The following is a 15,527-nucleotide window of genomic DNA, read 5'->3' as shown; positions in this document are numbered from 1 at the left end:
ATATTTACTTTACCACAGCAAAGGCAGTGACTCAAGTAACTGAATGTATGAACAAGAAAAAATGCTGTTAACAGTCACTACACTAAATGGATTTAGTATAGAGTCTTATGACTAGGGTTTATCCAAAAGGCATAAAAGAACACTGTAGCCCATGGTATGTACAGCAAAAAAAAGCTCAATTTCACCCATTTCAATTATTTCAGAAGCACTACTGGTTTAATTCATAGATTATTCAAAACAATGTGTATGAAATGAATGTCACAAATGCTGAACTTTTAACATTAGTATCAGTGAGATCTTTGAAAGCTATTTGAAATGAAAAGGCTGAAAAGTGAAGCAGTGACAGAGTACTGGTGGCACAGACCAAGTTTTACACCTGCCCATACTGCATTCTAGTAATAGCTGACAGACTATGGACGTAAAGCTCTCCCTGCACGTGGACAAAGCGGGGATCTGGTTTCAGCAGTGTTTTCACAAGGCACATGCAGAACACCTGCAGTGTGTAACAGGAAACACCAGTGAACAAGATGTGCCCACACAGAATCTGTGTCTCACACAACTGCCCTGAATCTCGGTGCCCTCTCAGCAACACCAAAGCAGTGATATAACCCATTTGTTTGCCACCAGTGTGTTGCTACTTTAGGTTCCAAAAAACACCAGAATGTGAAAAAGCATGGCCCAGTTTCAGTTTGTGGACTGAACCTGAGTGTTGGGATTTTATCTAACAGGGAGCCTGTAGCAACCCAATATACCAGCACTCCTTTCCCTCTCCTGCTTTCACATTATCATGTCATCTTTCAGCCTTTTAACCAGACAGCTGCTATAAAAAACTCTTCTGGCACCCCGTGGAGTAACAAGATATTCTGATGGAAAAAAAACCCAGCTCATTCAGATGGTGAAATGAGTTTGAGCTTTATATTGTTAAATAATCATGTAGCAATACATGATTACACACTCAGGAAAACACTTATCAAGTCATAATCCACTCAGGTTATTTCGTTACAGCATGTTCTGCTACATAGAAGGGGTGAAGATGAGGAGGAAGAGAGAAAAAAAGGTGAGGAAAAAAGAAAATGAAGCTCATTGAATTTACTACTGTCAAGGATAAATTTCATGAGGGCCACATTTTGTCCTTCCTTCTCTTACTCTGCATGACTGCTTCTTACTCTCCCCCACTTATATGAGACACAATCTTTGAGTACCCATTATCCAAAGAAGCTGCAGATTAAAAAAGGAAATGTTTTCTCTGTGGTCTGTCCCCCAATGCATTATTATATTTAGACTACACATATCTGACTTGATTGTTGCCACTGTTTATTAAACTACTTGACTGTGGCTAATTAATTCATTAATTTAAAATGTAATAAATCATTACAATCAGAAAATAATTTAATTACCGTTATCAGCAGCAATGATTATTTAACATCTGAATAGTTTTGGTTTTTTTTCATAGAAAGGAACAACCTAAATGAAAATTAACAACTTGAGCAATCCTGAGGAAAATCAAAGAGATGGAATTAAACTTTACAGTTCCTTGTTTTGAAACCACACACTGGCAAATCTGAAGTGAGTGCATCATTAGTCCTCAGAGTACATTGTCAATGAACACACACATGTGCAAACACACCATTCCCCAGAAAAGGCCATGTGACAGAGCTCATTACCACATCTCTCCGTTTCATAGGCTAAGTATTTTAACTCTCATGGCTGAAGTACTGCAGACTTGTAAACAAACTACTGCAATGTACACGCGAGTATAATCAATGATGGTAATTTACACTGACACACCATTACCACTAGGCCCAGAGTGATAGATTTTTTAATAATTAGAAAAATTAAGAAAAAATGTATAGTGATTTTTTTCCCTACGTTGAAGGTTTGTGGTAGCTGTAATTTATAGTACTGTAATACAAAATGCACACAACAATTTATTTTTTAGTTCACTTATTAGGCTCTCATGATTCTCTGTAGTAATTTGTTATGATTACTGGATACTGAAAATTATTTTTGGCCTAGTAAATACAAATAACAGAAATTAAGATTTACATTTCTAACAGAACTCAGAAAAACTTGAACTTTAATTATAAATGTCACCTAGAAGGAAAAGTCTGTGTAGCCAGCATAACAAACAGGAACTTACTATTTTTCACTAAGTACTTAGGTTTACTTTATCTGGCCATGCACTACCATATATAAAAGTTTCAATAAAATCAAATAACATACTTGACAGAGTGTTTGTAGCTTTCCAGATCTTTCTTCAAGCTCAGATTCTCAGTCTCGAGTTGCTGGTTGCGAGTGTACACATCTGGAACCAGCCCAGCATCATCAACTGTGAACACACCTCTCTCTATCAGCTCGTACCTGGTAGAAAAGAAACAGATTTAATTTACTTATTTTATTGCATGCTTCCATTTCCTCACTTCAGTCATGTTTTCCTTCTCATGCTACCATTTACCTAAACTAGAATTACAGCAATATTTACCATCTTAAAGCATTTACCTTCAATGATCATTAAGAATTCACAGCAGTGAATTCACTACCCCACCACACTGTTAAATTCTACTGCTTTTCACTCTAAAATGTGTATTGTACATAACAGTCAGGACACATAACACAGTACTTCACATTAAACAATTCTTTTCTTCCTTTCTTCTAAATAGCTTAAATAAAAGGTAGAAACAAATATTCTTTTTCTTATTCTTATCTCGCATGCTCATATACATCAAGGTTTGTTGGTTTTGGTTTATTGGTTTGTTTTTTTTTTTGAGGACTCAAGCTGCAGATAATAAGGATGAATGATTCTGAGCCATCTTCAACATGGCACACAGAGCTCATCTAGGGAAATGTCTTCATTCCTTCCTGTTTATTTTCTCTCTCCTTATTTAATTATACTTACCAATATTAACTTATTTTACCAGCCCCTGAGAACACTTGATTCCGTGATGTAGAAGGCTGAAGGTTGCTTTAGTTGAATACTTGCACAGACTGACCTGGATTTTAAGCAGTAAAAGTATCTGAAGCAGCCTGGAATGCTGAGTGGCACCCCAGGAATTTCTACAGCTCCAGTAATAACATCTACTCGATCAGTATCCTATTTTAGGACTACCCATCTTTTGGTGATATGTCAGTAAAACGTAAGAATACAGTACAGACAGAAGAGTGAGACCTCAGCCATGACATCAGCTCACCAGAGGCTGCATGGGCTTGTGACTAACTTTAACCAGATAAACACCATAACCCCACAAGGACCTTGCCTGCTGGGAAGATGTTCTGGGTGGGAGCTCACTAGAAGGAGCAACGTGAACATTACTTGCCATTATTATTTTTTTGTTTCCAAGTCATAAGGAAATATGAAAAGAACAGAAGTAAATAGAAATAAAAATCATACTAAACACTATCTCCTACACCTGGATAAAAGCAGCAGATCTGAAATATAAAGACAGTAAACACCAATATCATTCATCAATAATCATGCTGCTGAAACCAAAAGCATTTCTGAAAAAAAGCAACCTTTACTTAACATCCTCCAGAAAACCTAAGGTGAATGTAAGTATCTCTGTCCAAATGACTTCTTACAGTCAGCTACGTATTGGCATTTTGAGGATGCTTCTTGGAATGCTCATCCCTCTGAATTAAGCTGTCACATTCACCACCAGTATATGAAAGGTTTTTGAAAATATTATCTGAATATGTCCACAGTAAAATTCATTCTATCATCACTTCATTTGCTTAAGTAAATTACTGTAGGAACAGGCTTTACCACTAAGAAAGAAGTTTGGGGTTTTTTCCTTTCCTCCAAACAGTAACAGACGCACAGGTACAATTCCTATCAGAAATATTGCTGCAAATAAGGGTAGCCTCATGGCAGAAATCCACAACTCTAGGAACTCCTTCACTTGCTGGAAGTATTTCTCCACTGAATGCCTTAACCACACTTCATAAAAAATACCAAGTGTCTGCACGACAACTCATCAAACATGAATAACTGATGAACCTCAACTCCAGCAGAGGTAAAAATTCTGAAATACAATTTTCATGAAACACAATTAATACCAATAAATTCACCCCACCCTTGTGTAAGAACAGTACTGAATGTTTTTGTGCATGTAGCAGAAATGGAAAACCACGCAACAAATAGCACTGAGAAATCTCATTATCTTTCATCAGCCTGGTCCTGTAAATCTCACAGACCTCCACCATACCGAGCTGGCTGCCAAACAACTGCTCTTCTCACTTCTTTCACTGCACATGGAAATTTAATTAGTTCCATGCACACACGCAGGTATTTTACTAAGCTTTTCAGAACTACTGAGTTATAATTCTTAAATCACTATTAAAAATTAACCAAGAATCTAGAAACCTGATGAACAGATGGTTAACTATAATTCTGTCATCAAAGCTCAGTGCAGACTGACTGAAAATAACACATGATTACTATATACTTTGCATTATAACTCCTAGAAACTGGATTTCAAAGGAATCAAGTTGCACAGAGGCTCTGCAATAAACTGATAGCTCAGGATGACCTGGGCTCTGGGGATTAGGAGGGAGAGACTGGCAGATGCAGGAATTCACAGCTGATCAGCCTCTGCACTTCATACGTAAAAGCTGTCAATCCAGTATCTTCAATAAACAAGAAAAGTGCTATCACGTCTTGTATAACAAATGAATGGAAAATTTAATGGAAAATTAGATTTTCAAAAATAATTTAACTGTAAAGTTCCGTAAAGTATAATGGGAACAAAAAGTTTATGTGCAAAACAGCCTACCTAATTAAAGATAAAAATCACTACAACTGTTAAAAAATTATTCATTACTTCATTGAAAAATAAGTGTTTTGGCATAAAATAAACCATAATCAAATCACAGCATTCTATACCGCTTGACAGAGTGTTTTCCCAAACTCCAGAATAAACACAGACAATTTGGTCCAATTTAAGTGACCTTTAGATCTCAGACAGACAATAATTTCAAAGCCAGCCTTTTGATAAATTTTCCCTACGTTAATTAATTTCTCATTTTAAATTCCATTAGTACTTGATCACCACAGCATGAGAGCAAGAGTGTCGTCCCAATACATAATGAGGAACCCAAGTACACTAATCTGCTCTCACTTTCATTAATATTGTAAATTATCCATTTCAAACCAACATGAAACATTTTGAAATAAGGTATTAATGCAGAAAGTCTACATACAGTAAGATTAGATACTGACATGCTGAGCTCATTTGTAAAGCTACTGAAATTAAAAGTATTACTTATAGAGAAAAAATATATGTACAGCTAAGAATTTACAAGATAGGGCCTGTTAAATCCTGCACTTTCTGTTAAAAAGCAATTTGAATTTTGCCACTGATATAAATTCAGGCTCTAAGTGCTTCAAAGAAAGCTGTAAGCTTCATAAAAAGGTCACTATTTATATCTGTCTAGTATTAATTATCTTTTAACATAAAAACTATTAGACTTCAAACTTAATACCAGCTACTCATATCAGTTCTTTTGCTGAGAAAGAATACAGAAGTATCATGCTCCTTCTCCAAGGAATCATTTAAGTCTGTCGTTATGCTATTAAAAAGCAGATCATTATTAATTCCAAAGGCAACGCCTGAACTGATGAGTAAGACCAGAGCCTTACAAATTCCAGAGCACAGATTCCACACCTGAGAATATTTCTAAGACAATTTAAAAGCTTCAATGTTTCTGTATGAAAAAATAAGATGTTTCTAACTTTTTCTAGTTTTCAAATTACACAATTTCAAGAGATTTTACTAAAAAAAAAAAAAACCCCAAACTTCTCATGTTTGAAACTGAGAACAAGGTTAATCAAAGAGAGGTGTTTCCACTTTCCAGAATTTCTCCAACATAACCTGCTGGTTCAAAGAAAGTCTGTAACTTCATGTATTTCAACAGAACTTCATGACAAGTGTCATCTTTTGCTCCAAAGTTGTTCAGCTCTCCTCCAAAGCTTTGCACCATTGCTAACAGGTAATTTTTAATCAACAGTAAAAAAGTATACATCCTGCAGGATGCATGAAGAGAATGGTGTATTTAAACAAAGTCACACCTTTAAACTTCTGCATAAAGTACGGACAAAACCCCTGCAATCTACAAAAGCTTGGAAAAAGAAAATAGCAGCAGCTCAAGAGTTTATTATTCTTCTGATTACTGTATAAATTAAATCTTAAAAAATAAAAAACATTCATATTTGTTAACTGCTGTACCAAAAATTACCAATTAATAAATATTATTATTATTCTACTTAAACCAGGGTTCTTCATTCTCACCAGGAATACATTTTTTGTTAAAACACTACATATTTCAGAATGATTTGTGCTCAGGAGAGTTTTCTGAAAAAATACCCTGAAATACCAAAAATATTTTAATCCTGACCATCTAATTCCCAAAGCAACACGGTCACTTAAATTATTTTACCATTCAGTCTGGAAGCAGTCAAGGGTTCTAGACATTCCCAATCTGACTAGGAAATTGCAGAAGAAGTCATCCATTGCTTGAGGTATGTCTGATACCGATTTCTCAGAAGTCAGAACCGACAGAAAATCCTGAAATTAAATTTTGATAACTGTTAAACTTAAAAGAGAAGTGTCATGATCATACTTTCTATTTCTGAAGTCATCTAAAGTCACAGATTTACTGGAGTACAACTGAATGTTCCCCTTGTCTTTATAGAACAAAATTGGAATCAGTGATCCTTCTAATGGCAAGGTTTGTGAAAGGTTATAAAGAAGTAACTCAACCCCTCCCCTTATTTAAGCAGGTATTCCAAACCTGACATCATGTGGCAGAGCCTTGAAAGTATCAAAACTGATGATCTTTTGTCACTGACCAGAGTAAAAATCAGTCCGTACCTAATGAACAATGGAGCTGTCCAAGGTACCAGCAGAATGGCTAGTATGCTTTTTGTAATAGTGCATGCAGCGGAGGGACAGACAGAGCCTCCTCTCCATCCCCTGATCCCTTAGGAATAATTCTCACAAAGATCATGTGTCCCTTTCCTCTCAACATGCACTGAAGAAGCCGCCAGACAGCACTGCTACAAGTGTTAGCAGAAGGCAGATGGTGCACCAGGACTTCATGTGCAGCTCCCCCAGTGCCACCCAGACAGACAGCTCTGCAGAGAGGGTCAGCTCATGGGGCAAGCACACTGCCAAAAGCAGAATCAGTACAGAACAGAGCGGTCCTACTACAGAGAAAAATAAAATTAAAAAAAAAAAAACCTTTCACAGCTTTCTGATGCAATGCAAATCTCTTCCCTTCACCCAACCCCACTCAGCACATAGCTTAGTGTTTCTCTCCCAAAGAAAATTCAACATGTAAGGAGGAAAATAAGGAAAATACCACCCAGACTGAGACTACTCCCCCACAAAAAGCATTTAAAGACAATGAGACGAGAGCCAAAGAGGTGGCCTTATTTCATTCAGATATCAAATGGACTGCAGTGACTTGACATACCTAAATACGAGGGCCTTGACTTTTGGGAATTCCATGTGGTCACAGTGCCAAAATGGACCTGCTTGACAATGCATAACAAGCTACTGCACTGCACATGCATCTTGGTGAGAGATTATAAAAAATACCACAAAAGTGAGAAAACCCCACTGAGAGATTTACCAAGAGATGCTAAAGGCCATGACTGCAAATCATTTCCTCCACCATTTATAAAAGAATCTGTAAGGCCAGGGATTTCTGATAACTCCATTCATTTATGGCTTATTCATGCCCTTAGTGGCAGCTTTCTCACTGTGAGTGCATAAATTACCTGGTGACAAAGGCATTTCTCTTGATAAAATGAAAACACTGGAAAAATCTCCTGGCCATTTTGTATAACACAGAAAATGTTGTCTTCAATCCAACCAACCAAGCTAATATAACCAGAAAAGATTGTACATGTCTGATGAAGGCCATGTAACACTGCCTTATAACTAATACAATATGCCAAGTGCAATATAATATTTAGCATATTTTCATCACTAGAGCTCCAGTACATAAGGCAGAACTATTTTCTAATTGTGGAAATACAAGAACCAAAGAGCACATGGGCAGACATGTGGCTGCATCCCTTGGCTTGCTTCTTTCTTTACTCCAAGTGAGGCAAATGTCTAATATTGTTGCTTGTAGTTTTCCAAACACATCTATAAAGCCAGGCTTCGGAAGAAGTGACACAGCTTGATTCCCTTAATAAATGGAAATATGATAGGAATTCATTTCATCCGTGCAGAAGAGAATTTATTAGCGAGATCCCAGCACTGAGCACCGTTTCAGGAGCCAAAGCTCAAGCAGGGAACAATACAGGGAGAAATGAATTCAGTCTAACAGACACAGAATCACAACGGGGCCTCAGGAAACCAGAGCTTCCCAGCTCTTTCCCAGACTTTGGGAGTGATATTAGGCCAACCACTTGCTTCAGTTTCATGGAAATCTATTGGCTGACTATCAACGGAAGAGCACAACAAGATTTTGTTATATATATTTGCTTGTTTGGAAATGAGGACAATACAATCAATTATCATGATGCAAACAGACATCCTATAGCAGTTGTATGGACAAAACCATCTTATTAAAAGAGTCTGATCATGGAGTCACATGAAATTAAATAATTTCTTTGTTAAGTATTTCTCTGTGTTAATTAAAATATTTAAAAAATGTGGATGTAAAGATTGTGAATATGGCCAGTAAAATAAATTTCCAAGAGCTTAACTTCAGGAACTTCCACAGCACTTCTAAGAATTTCTGTCCACTGAAGAAATATGAACACCAAATAAATTCATAATTTCTCTGAAAAACAAGATAAGATGTTCTCGAAAAACTTACTAAATTTAAGAAGAATATAAAAAGGCAATTTAAGGATTTTAACATGTTCAAACAAACTGAAAATCAAGCAGACATAAATTGCAACATTAATAAATGTCAGTGTTACTTCTCATTATCATTGTAGATATTAACAGCACAAAAAACTTGGAATGAAATTCTAACAGCCATAACTACTGAAGAAACTTTTTCAGCCACCTTTCATCTCTGTGTGGCTTTCCAGAAGTTTTCCATCCTTTTCCTACAGTCCCTATCAGCTGGATATTTTCTTCTATATGCAGAATATTTTTTGCTTGTGTTGAAAAATAACTTATATTACTTAAAAATGTCACCAAAAAAAAAAAAAGAAAAAAATATGTAGAGATGTGTTTAAGGACAAATGACGTTACTCAGTTTAGAAACTCTGGATAATTTTAGTATCTGCAATTGGAAAATATCAAATGTTTCATATTTTTGGATGATCACTGATCTGTGCACCTAGCATTGCACTTTAATATGGGACTACGTAGACAAGTAAAAAAAAAGTTGAGCAGCAAATACACACAATCACTTAAAATTATCATCCAGGTTATGGTTATTACATAATTTATTTTAGCCAAGATTACAAGTTATTAAAAAAAAACAGGCCAATTATTTATCATGTGAAGAAGACAGCCTTCTACTTTGCTTCCTACTTCAGAGCTGGGATGTTGATTTAATATTAATTCACAGGAAACAGTGCTTCTAACTTGGGTCACCAGAAACACTTGGCTTTTCCAGGGAATTAATATCAAACCATTGAGTCAGTGAGCCTCACAAAATGTACAGTAAATCATTATAAAAGCTGTCAGGGAACTAGCAAGTGTATTAGAACATTTTTCTACTCGCGTCTTTCTGTCCAAAGGCTGAAAACATCACTTCAGTTTCAAAATTATGGAAAAAATGAAGCCTCCAAATAAAAAATCAAACAAGAAGAAGGCAGACAACTCTTAGCATAAGCTTAAAATCAAAGAGAATTTCAGTTTAAGCACAAATTTTCTGCTGGTTTTAAGGAAAAGTAACAGTTTCTTCAGTTTGATTAACTGGGATAGACATTAGCATACTGCTCCTACCACTCCAAGTTCAACAAATCAATGAAGAGGTAAAAGATTATTTAAATACAACACTGTCAAAAGATCAATAGGTTAAAAATATTCTCTTTTTTCACTTTCTATGTTAACATCAACTCACACAGTAAAACAATCATAGTCTCAGCTATCTCTAAGGAACATGAAGAATTTCCACTACTTCCTTAGCATTAAGCATTTGCCATCTCAAACACTTCCGCAATCTTTCCCTTAATTTTCAGGCATGTTCAGTTTTAATACACAGAAAACTCTCTTACTGTCAGTTTCCACTCAGAGTTAGATCTAAAGTAAAAAACCGATCTGTTGATAAGCACAAGTGCAAAAGACAACACACATTTTCCCTCCATTTTGAGTTTAAGTATCATTCACCTAATTTCATCTTTTCACTATTAATCATTTACTTTTGCAAAATGAAGACTATGACTGTACCCTTCTGATGAAGCTACAATATAGTGGTGATATTGGAAACACAGCAGGGAAAAACAGTTTTCCATTAGATTGTTAAAAGCAAGTAAATTCGGGTAAATCCTGTTTTGAAAAATGCAATACAACAATCCCATTGTGTAACTCTGAACTATTGCACAACTGCTTTGTAATCAAACTGTAAATGTAAGGAATGTCAACACTAATGGTGTGGAATGTTTGATAATTTCATCAATATTTTGATTCAACACAGTGTAACAGCCCATTCTTTATTTTCAGTATACGAACAATCTCTTTCAGCAAAGTATTCGAGTACAACCTTTTGTGAGTGTTAAGCAGATGCAGTTTCTTTCCTGTGCCAGGGATCACATTCTCATTTAATCTGCTCAGATAAAGAACAAACTCTAAAATATTGATGCGTTACAATTATATTAATATATTTTAAATAATCTAGCTAAAGATTTGGCTACATATATTTGAAATGTCAGGTTGTTTACAGAACACAAAATGAACACAAATTAAACGAAGATGAAACCCAGGAAATATAAGTTGTCTTTTTCACTATGGCATATGTTTACTTCTATAAGCTTGTAAGAAAATAACTGACAATCTTTCCCACATAAATATTTCATAATTTATATAAACTATCATGTGTAAATTTCAAGCCACTAATGTCAACTGAATTAGAGACTCTTAGACTGTTTAGGAAGCTCTTACTATAATTTGGGCATCTTCAGCCTGGTCTTGGATAGTCTGCAAAGCTTTGGACAGATCCTCATCATCTTCATGAAGACTGAACTCATCATCTGCTGAAACCTAAATGAAATTACGTAAAGTTTGGAATCAACACATTTTATACATCTTTCTTTGACAATAAAACTGTTCCCACTCCCATTACAACTGCTGAAAGTAATCCCCTCCTCGTGAAAATACCGTTTTGCCATATGTAAATAAAAATCCTATTCCTGAAATATTTTTTATATATAAGCTGAAATATCTCACGAGATGTTTTATCTAATAGAAATTCTTATACCTTTAAAAAAGTATTTATTGTTCAAATAAAGGTAATACACAACAATTCAACTAACACTGAATCTCCTCTTGAAAAATAGATACGCCCTCTTTCATCACTTTATAACAGGAGATTTGTGTAATTTCCCCCAAGATGTCTATATGATTGATGAAGTAAAAAGAATGAAATATGAACACTCTACCAAAATATAACAGAAGATTATCAATCTAGTAAGTTACCTCTTCATACTGAGAATCATCTTTGGAGTCATCTGTTATGGTAATGTCTGCAGGTTTAGTTAAGTCTGGAACAGCTGGTGCATGAGAGGAGTTCCAACTTAGAAAAAAAATATCATAAAATAACCATCTCTAAATGTGCTATCATAACCCACACCCTTGTTCTTCTGAACACAAGTCTTTCAACTTCCAAGGTTTCCTTCAGCCTCAAGGTGAGCAAGCCCAGTTCCGTGCACAGAGACAGAATTTAGATTTAACTTTTTACAGCAGGTTTGAACACCATTACAAACTGAATCATCAGATCTCAGAAGCCAAGCACTATTCCAAAATAAAAAAGCAGCTCAATTGTGGTCTCAGCCAATCATCAGTTTTGAGAAGGGACTTTTTTGCACTAGAATTTCCACAGCCTTCTGAGCAGAACTAGCTTCATGCTCTCAGGAAAGACCATTTTTAGCAAATTCAGATGTGTGAGTTCAAACAGCAACACCTGAGGTCAAACCCTGGACACCACAGGGCCACTTAAAAGAGCTGATGCAAATGCTTTAATAAGCACAAGACAGTTACAATAAAAATGTGAGGAACTTTCAAAACTGAAAAATTCATTTGGAAATTATCTACAGTTCCTTGAAACGCCTTAGAGTCAAACTTTTGATTAAACATAACTACAAATAGTCAAAAATAAAAGCCAAATAAACATCTTTTCATCCACTAGCCTCACAGCCCATGAAAGAACAATGAAGTGTTTTTAGCAGATGCTGTTGACAGCTTCCCTAGGAAATCAGTTAGCCTACAAGTGACCCATGTAAATAAACCAGGAATTAACTTCCAAAGAAAAGAAAAGCTGGCAATTGAGTACTTCAAACACAGAAAAAAAAAAAAAAAGCCAACATGATTTTCCAGCACCATGTCACCCAAATCTGAATTATTCTCCTAAAAGCAGGCCTTTTGCCAGTTTTCACAGTACAGTATACATGCAAAAGCACAAAACATAGGTAAAAGTATCATCTGCATTCAAGAGCGCAGCATCAGAGCACCAGGAAAACTCAGATAAATCTGGAAGGTTAACAGCTGAACACTATAACCCCCGATAAGTAATAAACTTTCAAAAACTGGGGATTTTTTTCCTCAATTTTCTATTGACCTGACTTGTTCTTGTGATCCACTATGGTCTAAACTAATGTGTCATTGCAAACAATTTGCCCACACTAAAATATTACTTAAAACTCCTGGGGTTCTCCTCATTTTTTTTTCCCTTCCAAAAATCATAGCTAGGTGCACTACAAAACAGGGGAATTAATTTTAAAAACTACTGTATTTCTCCACAGTGTTAAATCTGCTGAGGCAGTGCTTTTTTAAGCATGCCACGCTGAAAACAGCTGTGCAGATTCACTAATGTAGAAACTGAGGCACGAGCTGCAAAAGGACCCTCTCCCACTTTTTAAAATTGGCTTTATATACAACTTAATTCTAGCAAGGCAGGAAAAACTAAGGTATGGTAGGGCCTAAAGTATGATTGTTTAGCCTCTAAAAGGTTTAGAGCTTCTTGATTTGCAGCTCACAGCTACAAAAGAGAATAGGTGCAGCTCATCTAGCCTAGTGACAAAAGCAGAATTTGGGTCTTGTGACCAAAAAATTGCACATTTAAAAGTCATAAACTTCCAACATAATTTGCTACAACTATAATGTGGAAAGAATGGGGTGGAGTTTTTTGCTCTAAAAGCCACAGCAAAGTTACGTCTAGGTTGTGTATCACAACCCTCATTCTCAGTCATACTCAGTGCAAACCAAAAACCATGAATACCCCGGCAGTTATTCGGCAGTGGGAAATTAAAGGAGCACCTTTTCCAGCAGTACAATGGGACCGGGAGTCTTAACAACAAACCTTGTCCCTCCTCCACAGGTATTTTGCATTTAGTGCTCAATAGCTAACACACGGGAGGTGCCAAGAGCTTTTCATGCCGGGATTTTAACTCCTGCTCCGGCTGCCCCACCAGCACTGCAGGATTCAATTCCCCCGCTTTTCCAAGGGGTATTCAGGAACCCCGACCTTCAGCCGGGAAAGCAAACACCACCTTACAGTGAGCAAGACCCCACTGCCTATGCAGGGCCAAAACCCCACGTACTCATGGAATTGCTTAAGTTGAAAAAGACCTCTGAAGACCAAACTGTTAACATAGCACCACGTCCGCGTTCACCGCTAAACCTCGTCCTCAAGAGCCGTATCCACACAGGGCTGTTTAACACTTCCAGGGATGCTGTGGCCACCGCTTCCCTGGGCAGCCCGTTAAAGGAAGACATTTTTCCTGGTACCTAAACCTGCCCTGGCCCGGCCTGAGGCCGTTCCCTCTCCTGCTGTCCCTGTTCCCTGGAGCACAGCCCGACCCCCGGCTGTCCCCTCCTGTCAGGAGCTGTGCAGAGCCACAGGGTCCCCCCTGAGCCTCCTTTTCTCCGGGCTGAGCCCCTTCCCAGCTCCCTCAGCCGCTCCCGGTGCTCCAGCCCCTTCCCCAGCTCCGCTGCCCTTCCCTGGACAGGCTTTAGCCGCTTTTCAGTCTCCAGGAACAACAACCCAGGAAAACAACCAACAAGTCGGGAGGATTTTGGACTTTTCCCCCGTACTCTCAACGCTGCCCTCACCCCACCTCCAGCAGGTGCGGGGGCCGGCCCGGCTGAGGCGGGAGGAGCGCTGAGGAGACGGACCCCTGAGGCGGGGAGCCGGCACCCCCGGCGGAGTAGGAGGACGAGGATGGAAGGTGAAAGGCTGGGGAGGAAGAAGGATACTCTGCAGGCTGAAAGCCGCCTCAGAGACGGCCGCCTCCTCCGCCATGGCCGCGGCGTTGCCGGGGGCGACCTCTCGCGAGGAGAGGCGCCCGCGCTGCGGCGGGAAGAGACCCGGCTTTAATTGAATTTAAATGAATTTCATTCAATTCAATTCAGTTTAATGTAATTCAGCGCTTGTTACTCCAGGCGAAGCTCCTCGCGCGTTTGGGAGCGGCGCTGTGAGGAGCGGGGTGTAAGGGAGAGGAGTCTCCGGAGGCTCCCGGGGCGGCCCCTCAGGGCGGGCACCTGGAGAGGCTCCCGGGGCGGCCCCTCCGCCGAGCACACACCGCCCGTGCTCGAGTGGAAGGAAAAACAGCCGAAAGTGAGCGGGGAAACCGCTTCACACTCACAAGGGAGGACTAATATCTTCTGCAGATAGAACATTTTTGTAGCTGGAAGCTGAGCTAAGTCCTGTGGGACCGATTGCTAAAGTCCCCTCAGACCCCAAACTCTCCTGTAATTCTATATTCACGTTTAAAAGCAGGAGCCTTCCCAGGAAAAAGTTTGGGAGAGCAGCATATATTTGTGGAGAACACACGTCGTGGCTCCTAGGAGTTTGAAATAAAATTGCGGGATTCGACGGAAAAATTTCTGTTGCTTTTTCTTATTTTAAGGTAAACTTAGAGGTACCAGTACTAAATTTCCATTGAGTTAAGGGGATTTACATGCAACAGGAACTCAGAATCAGTGCTTGAATTAATGTAAAGTAATGGAAATAAGTGCCCAAAGTATCTGGAGGGGGAAAAAAGTAATTGCAGAAATTGCAAAAAAATTGCTAATGTTTGGGTTGAAAGGAGAGGCACCTTGCAGGGTTAACAAGAAAAAAAAAACCCAAAAATACAAACAAACAAACAAAAGGTAAGCATTGACACATTGACATACAGCCTGGAGATCGGAGCAGATATAAGTGGAGGAAACTGAATTACATAATTCAGTTAAAACTTTAGCCTGGAAAGATACAATCTCGCAAGAGGGCCCTGCTGCCTGTGAAACTATTGTTTCTGCACTACGCAGAGATTGTCACACAGGATTGCCATTTCTCTGCCATGGCAGACACATTCTTGAGAAATGACAAGTGCTTTGGCACTTCCAAAGTCTCCAAGTTGT

The 15,527-nt window shown here is 38.1% G+C and overlaps 1 protein-coding gene across 11 annotated transcripts in view; it reads right to left on the bottom strand.

Annotated features, from left to right (window-relative positions):
• Positions 1–14,492, bottom strand: part of VWC2L (von Willebrand factor C domain containing 2 like) — a 405,818-nt gene extending 391,326 nt beyond the window's left edge. For 4 of the 11 annotated variants that reach the window (XR_011001012.1, XR_011001011.1, XM_068196553.1 and 1 more), the window contains exons 1-5: positions 13,486–13,641; positions 11,607–11,703; positions 11,073–11,171; positions 6,433–6,560; positions 2,224–2,361 (exon numbers count right to left, since the gene is read on the bottom strand). Coding sequence is in view for 9 of the 11 variants with exons in the window: in XM_068196553.1 (XP_068052654.1) it covers positions 2,224–2,361; positions 6,433–6,560; positions 11,073–11,171; positions 11,607–11,703; positions 13,486–13,514 (491 nt within the window). In the remaining 2 variants the exon portion in view is untranslated. Of the gene's footprint in view, positions 1–2,223; positions 2,362–6,432; positions 6,561–11,072; positions 11,172–11,606; positions 11,704–13,485; positions 13,643–14,381 lie in introns of those variants that run through there. The other 7 variants (XM_068196551.1, XM_068196549.1, XM_068196552.1 and 4 more) reach the window with 3 other exon arrangements.
• Positions 14,493–15,527: the final 1,035 nt, after the last annotated feature.

Source organism: Anomalospiza imberbis, chromosome 7, assembly GCF_031753505.1.
Source record: "Anomalospiza imberbis isolate Cuckoo-Finch-1a 21T00152 chromosome 7, ASM3175350v1, whole genome shotgun sequence".
Lineage (NCBI taxonomy): Eukaryota > Metazoa > Chordata > Aves > Passeriformes > Viduidae > Anomalospiza > Anomalospiza imberbis.
This window is presented reverse-complemented; position numbering and strand designations above follow the sequence as displayed.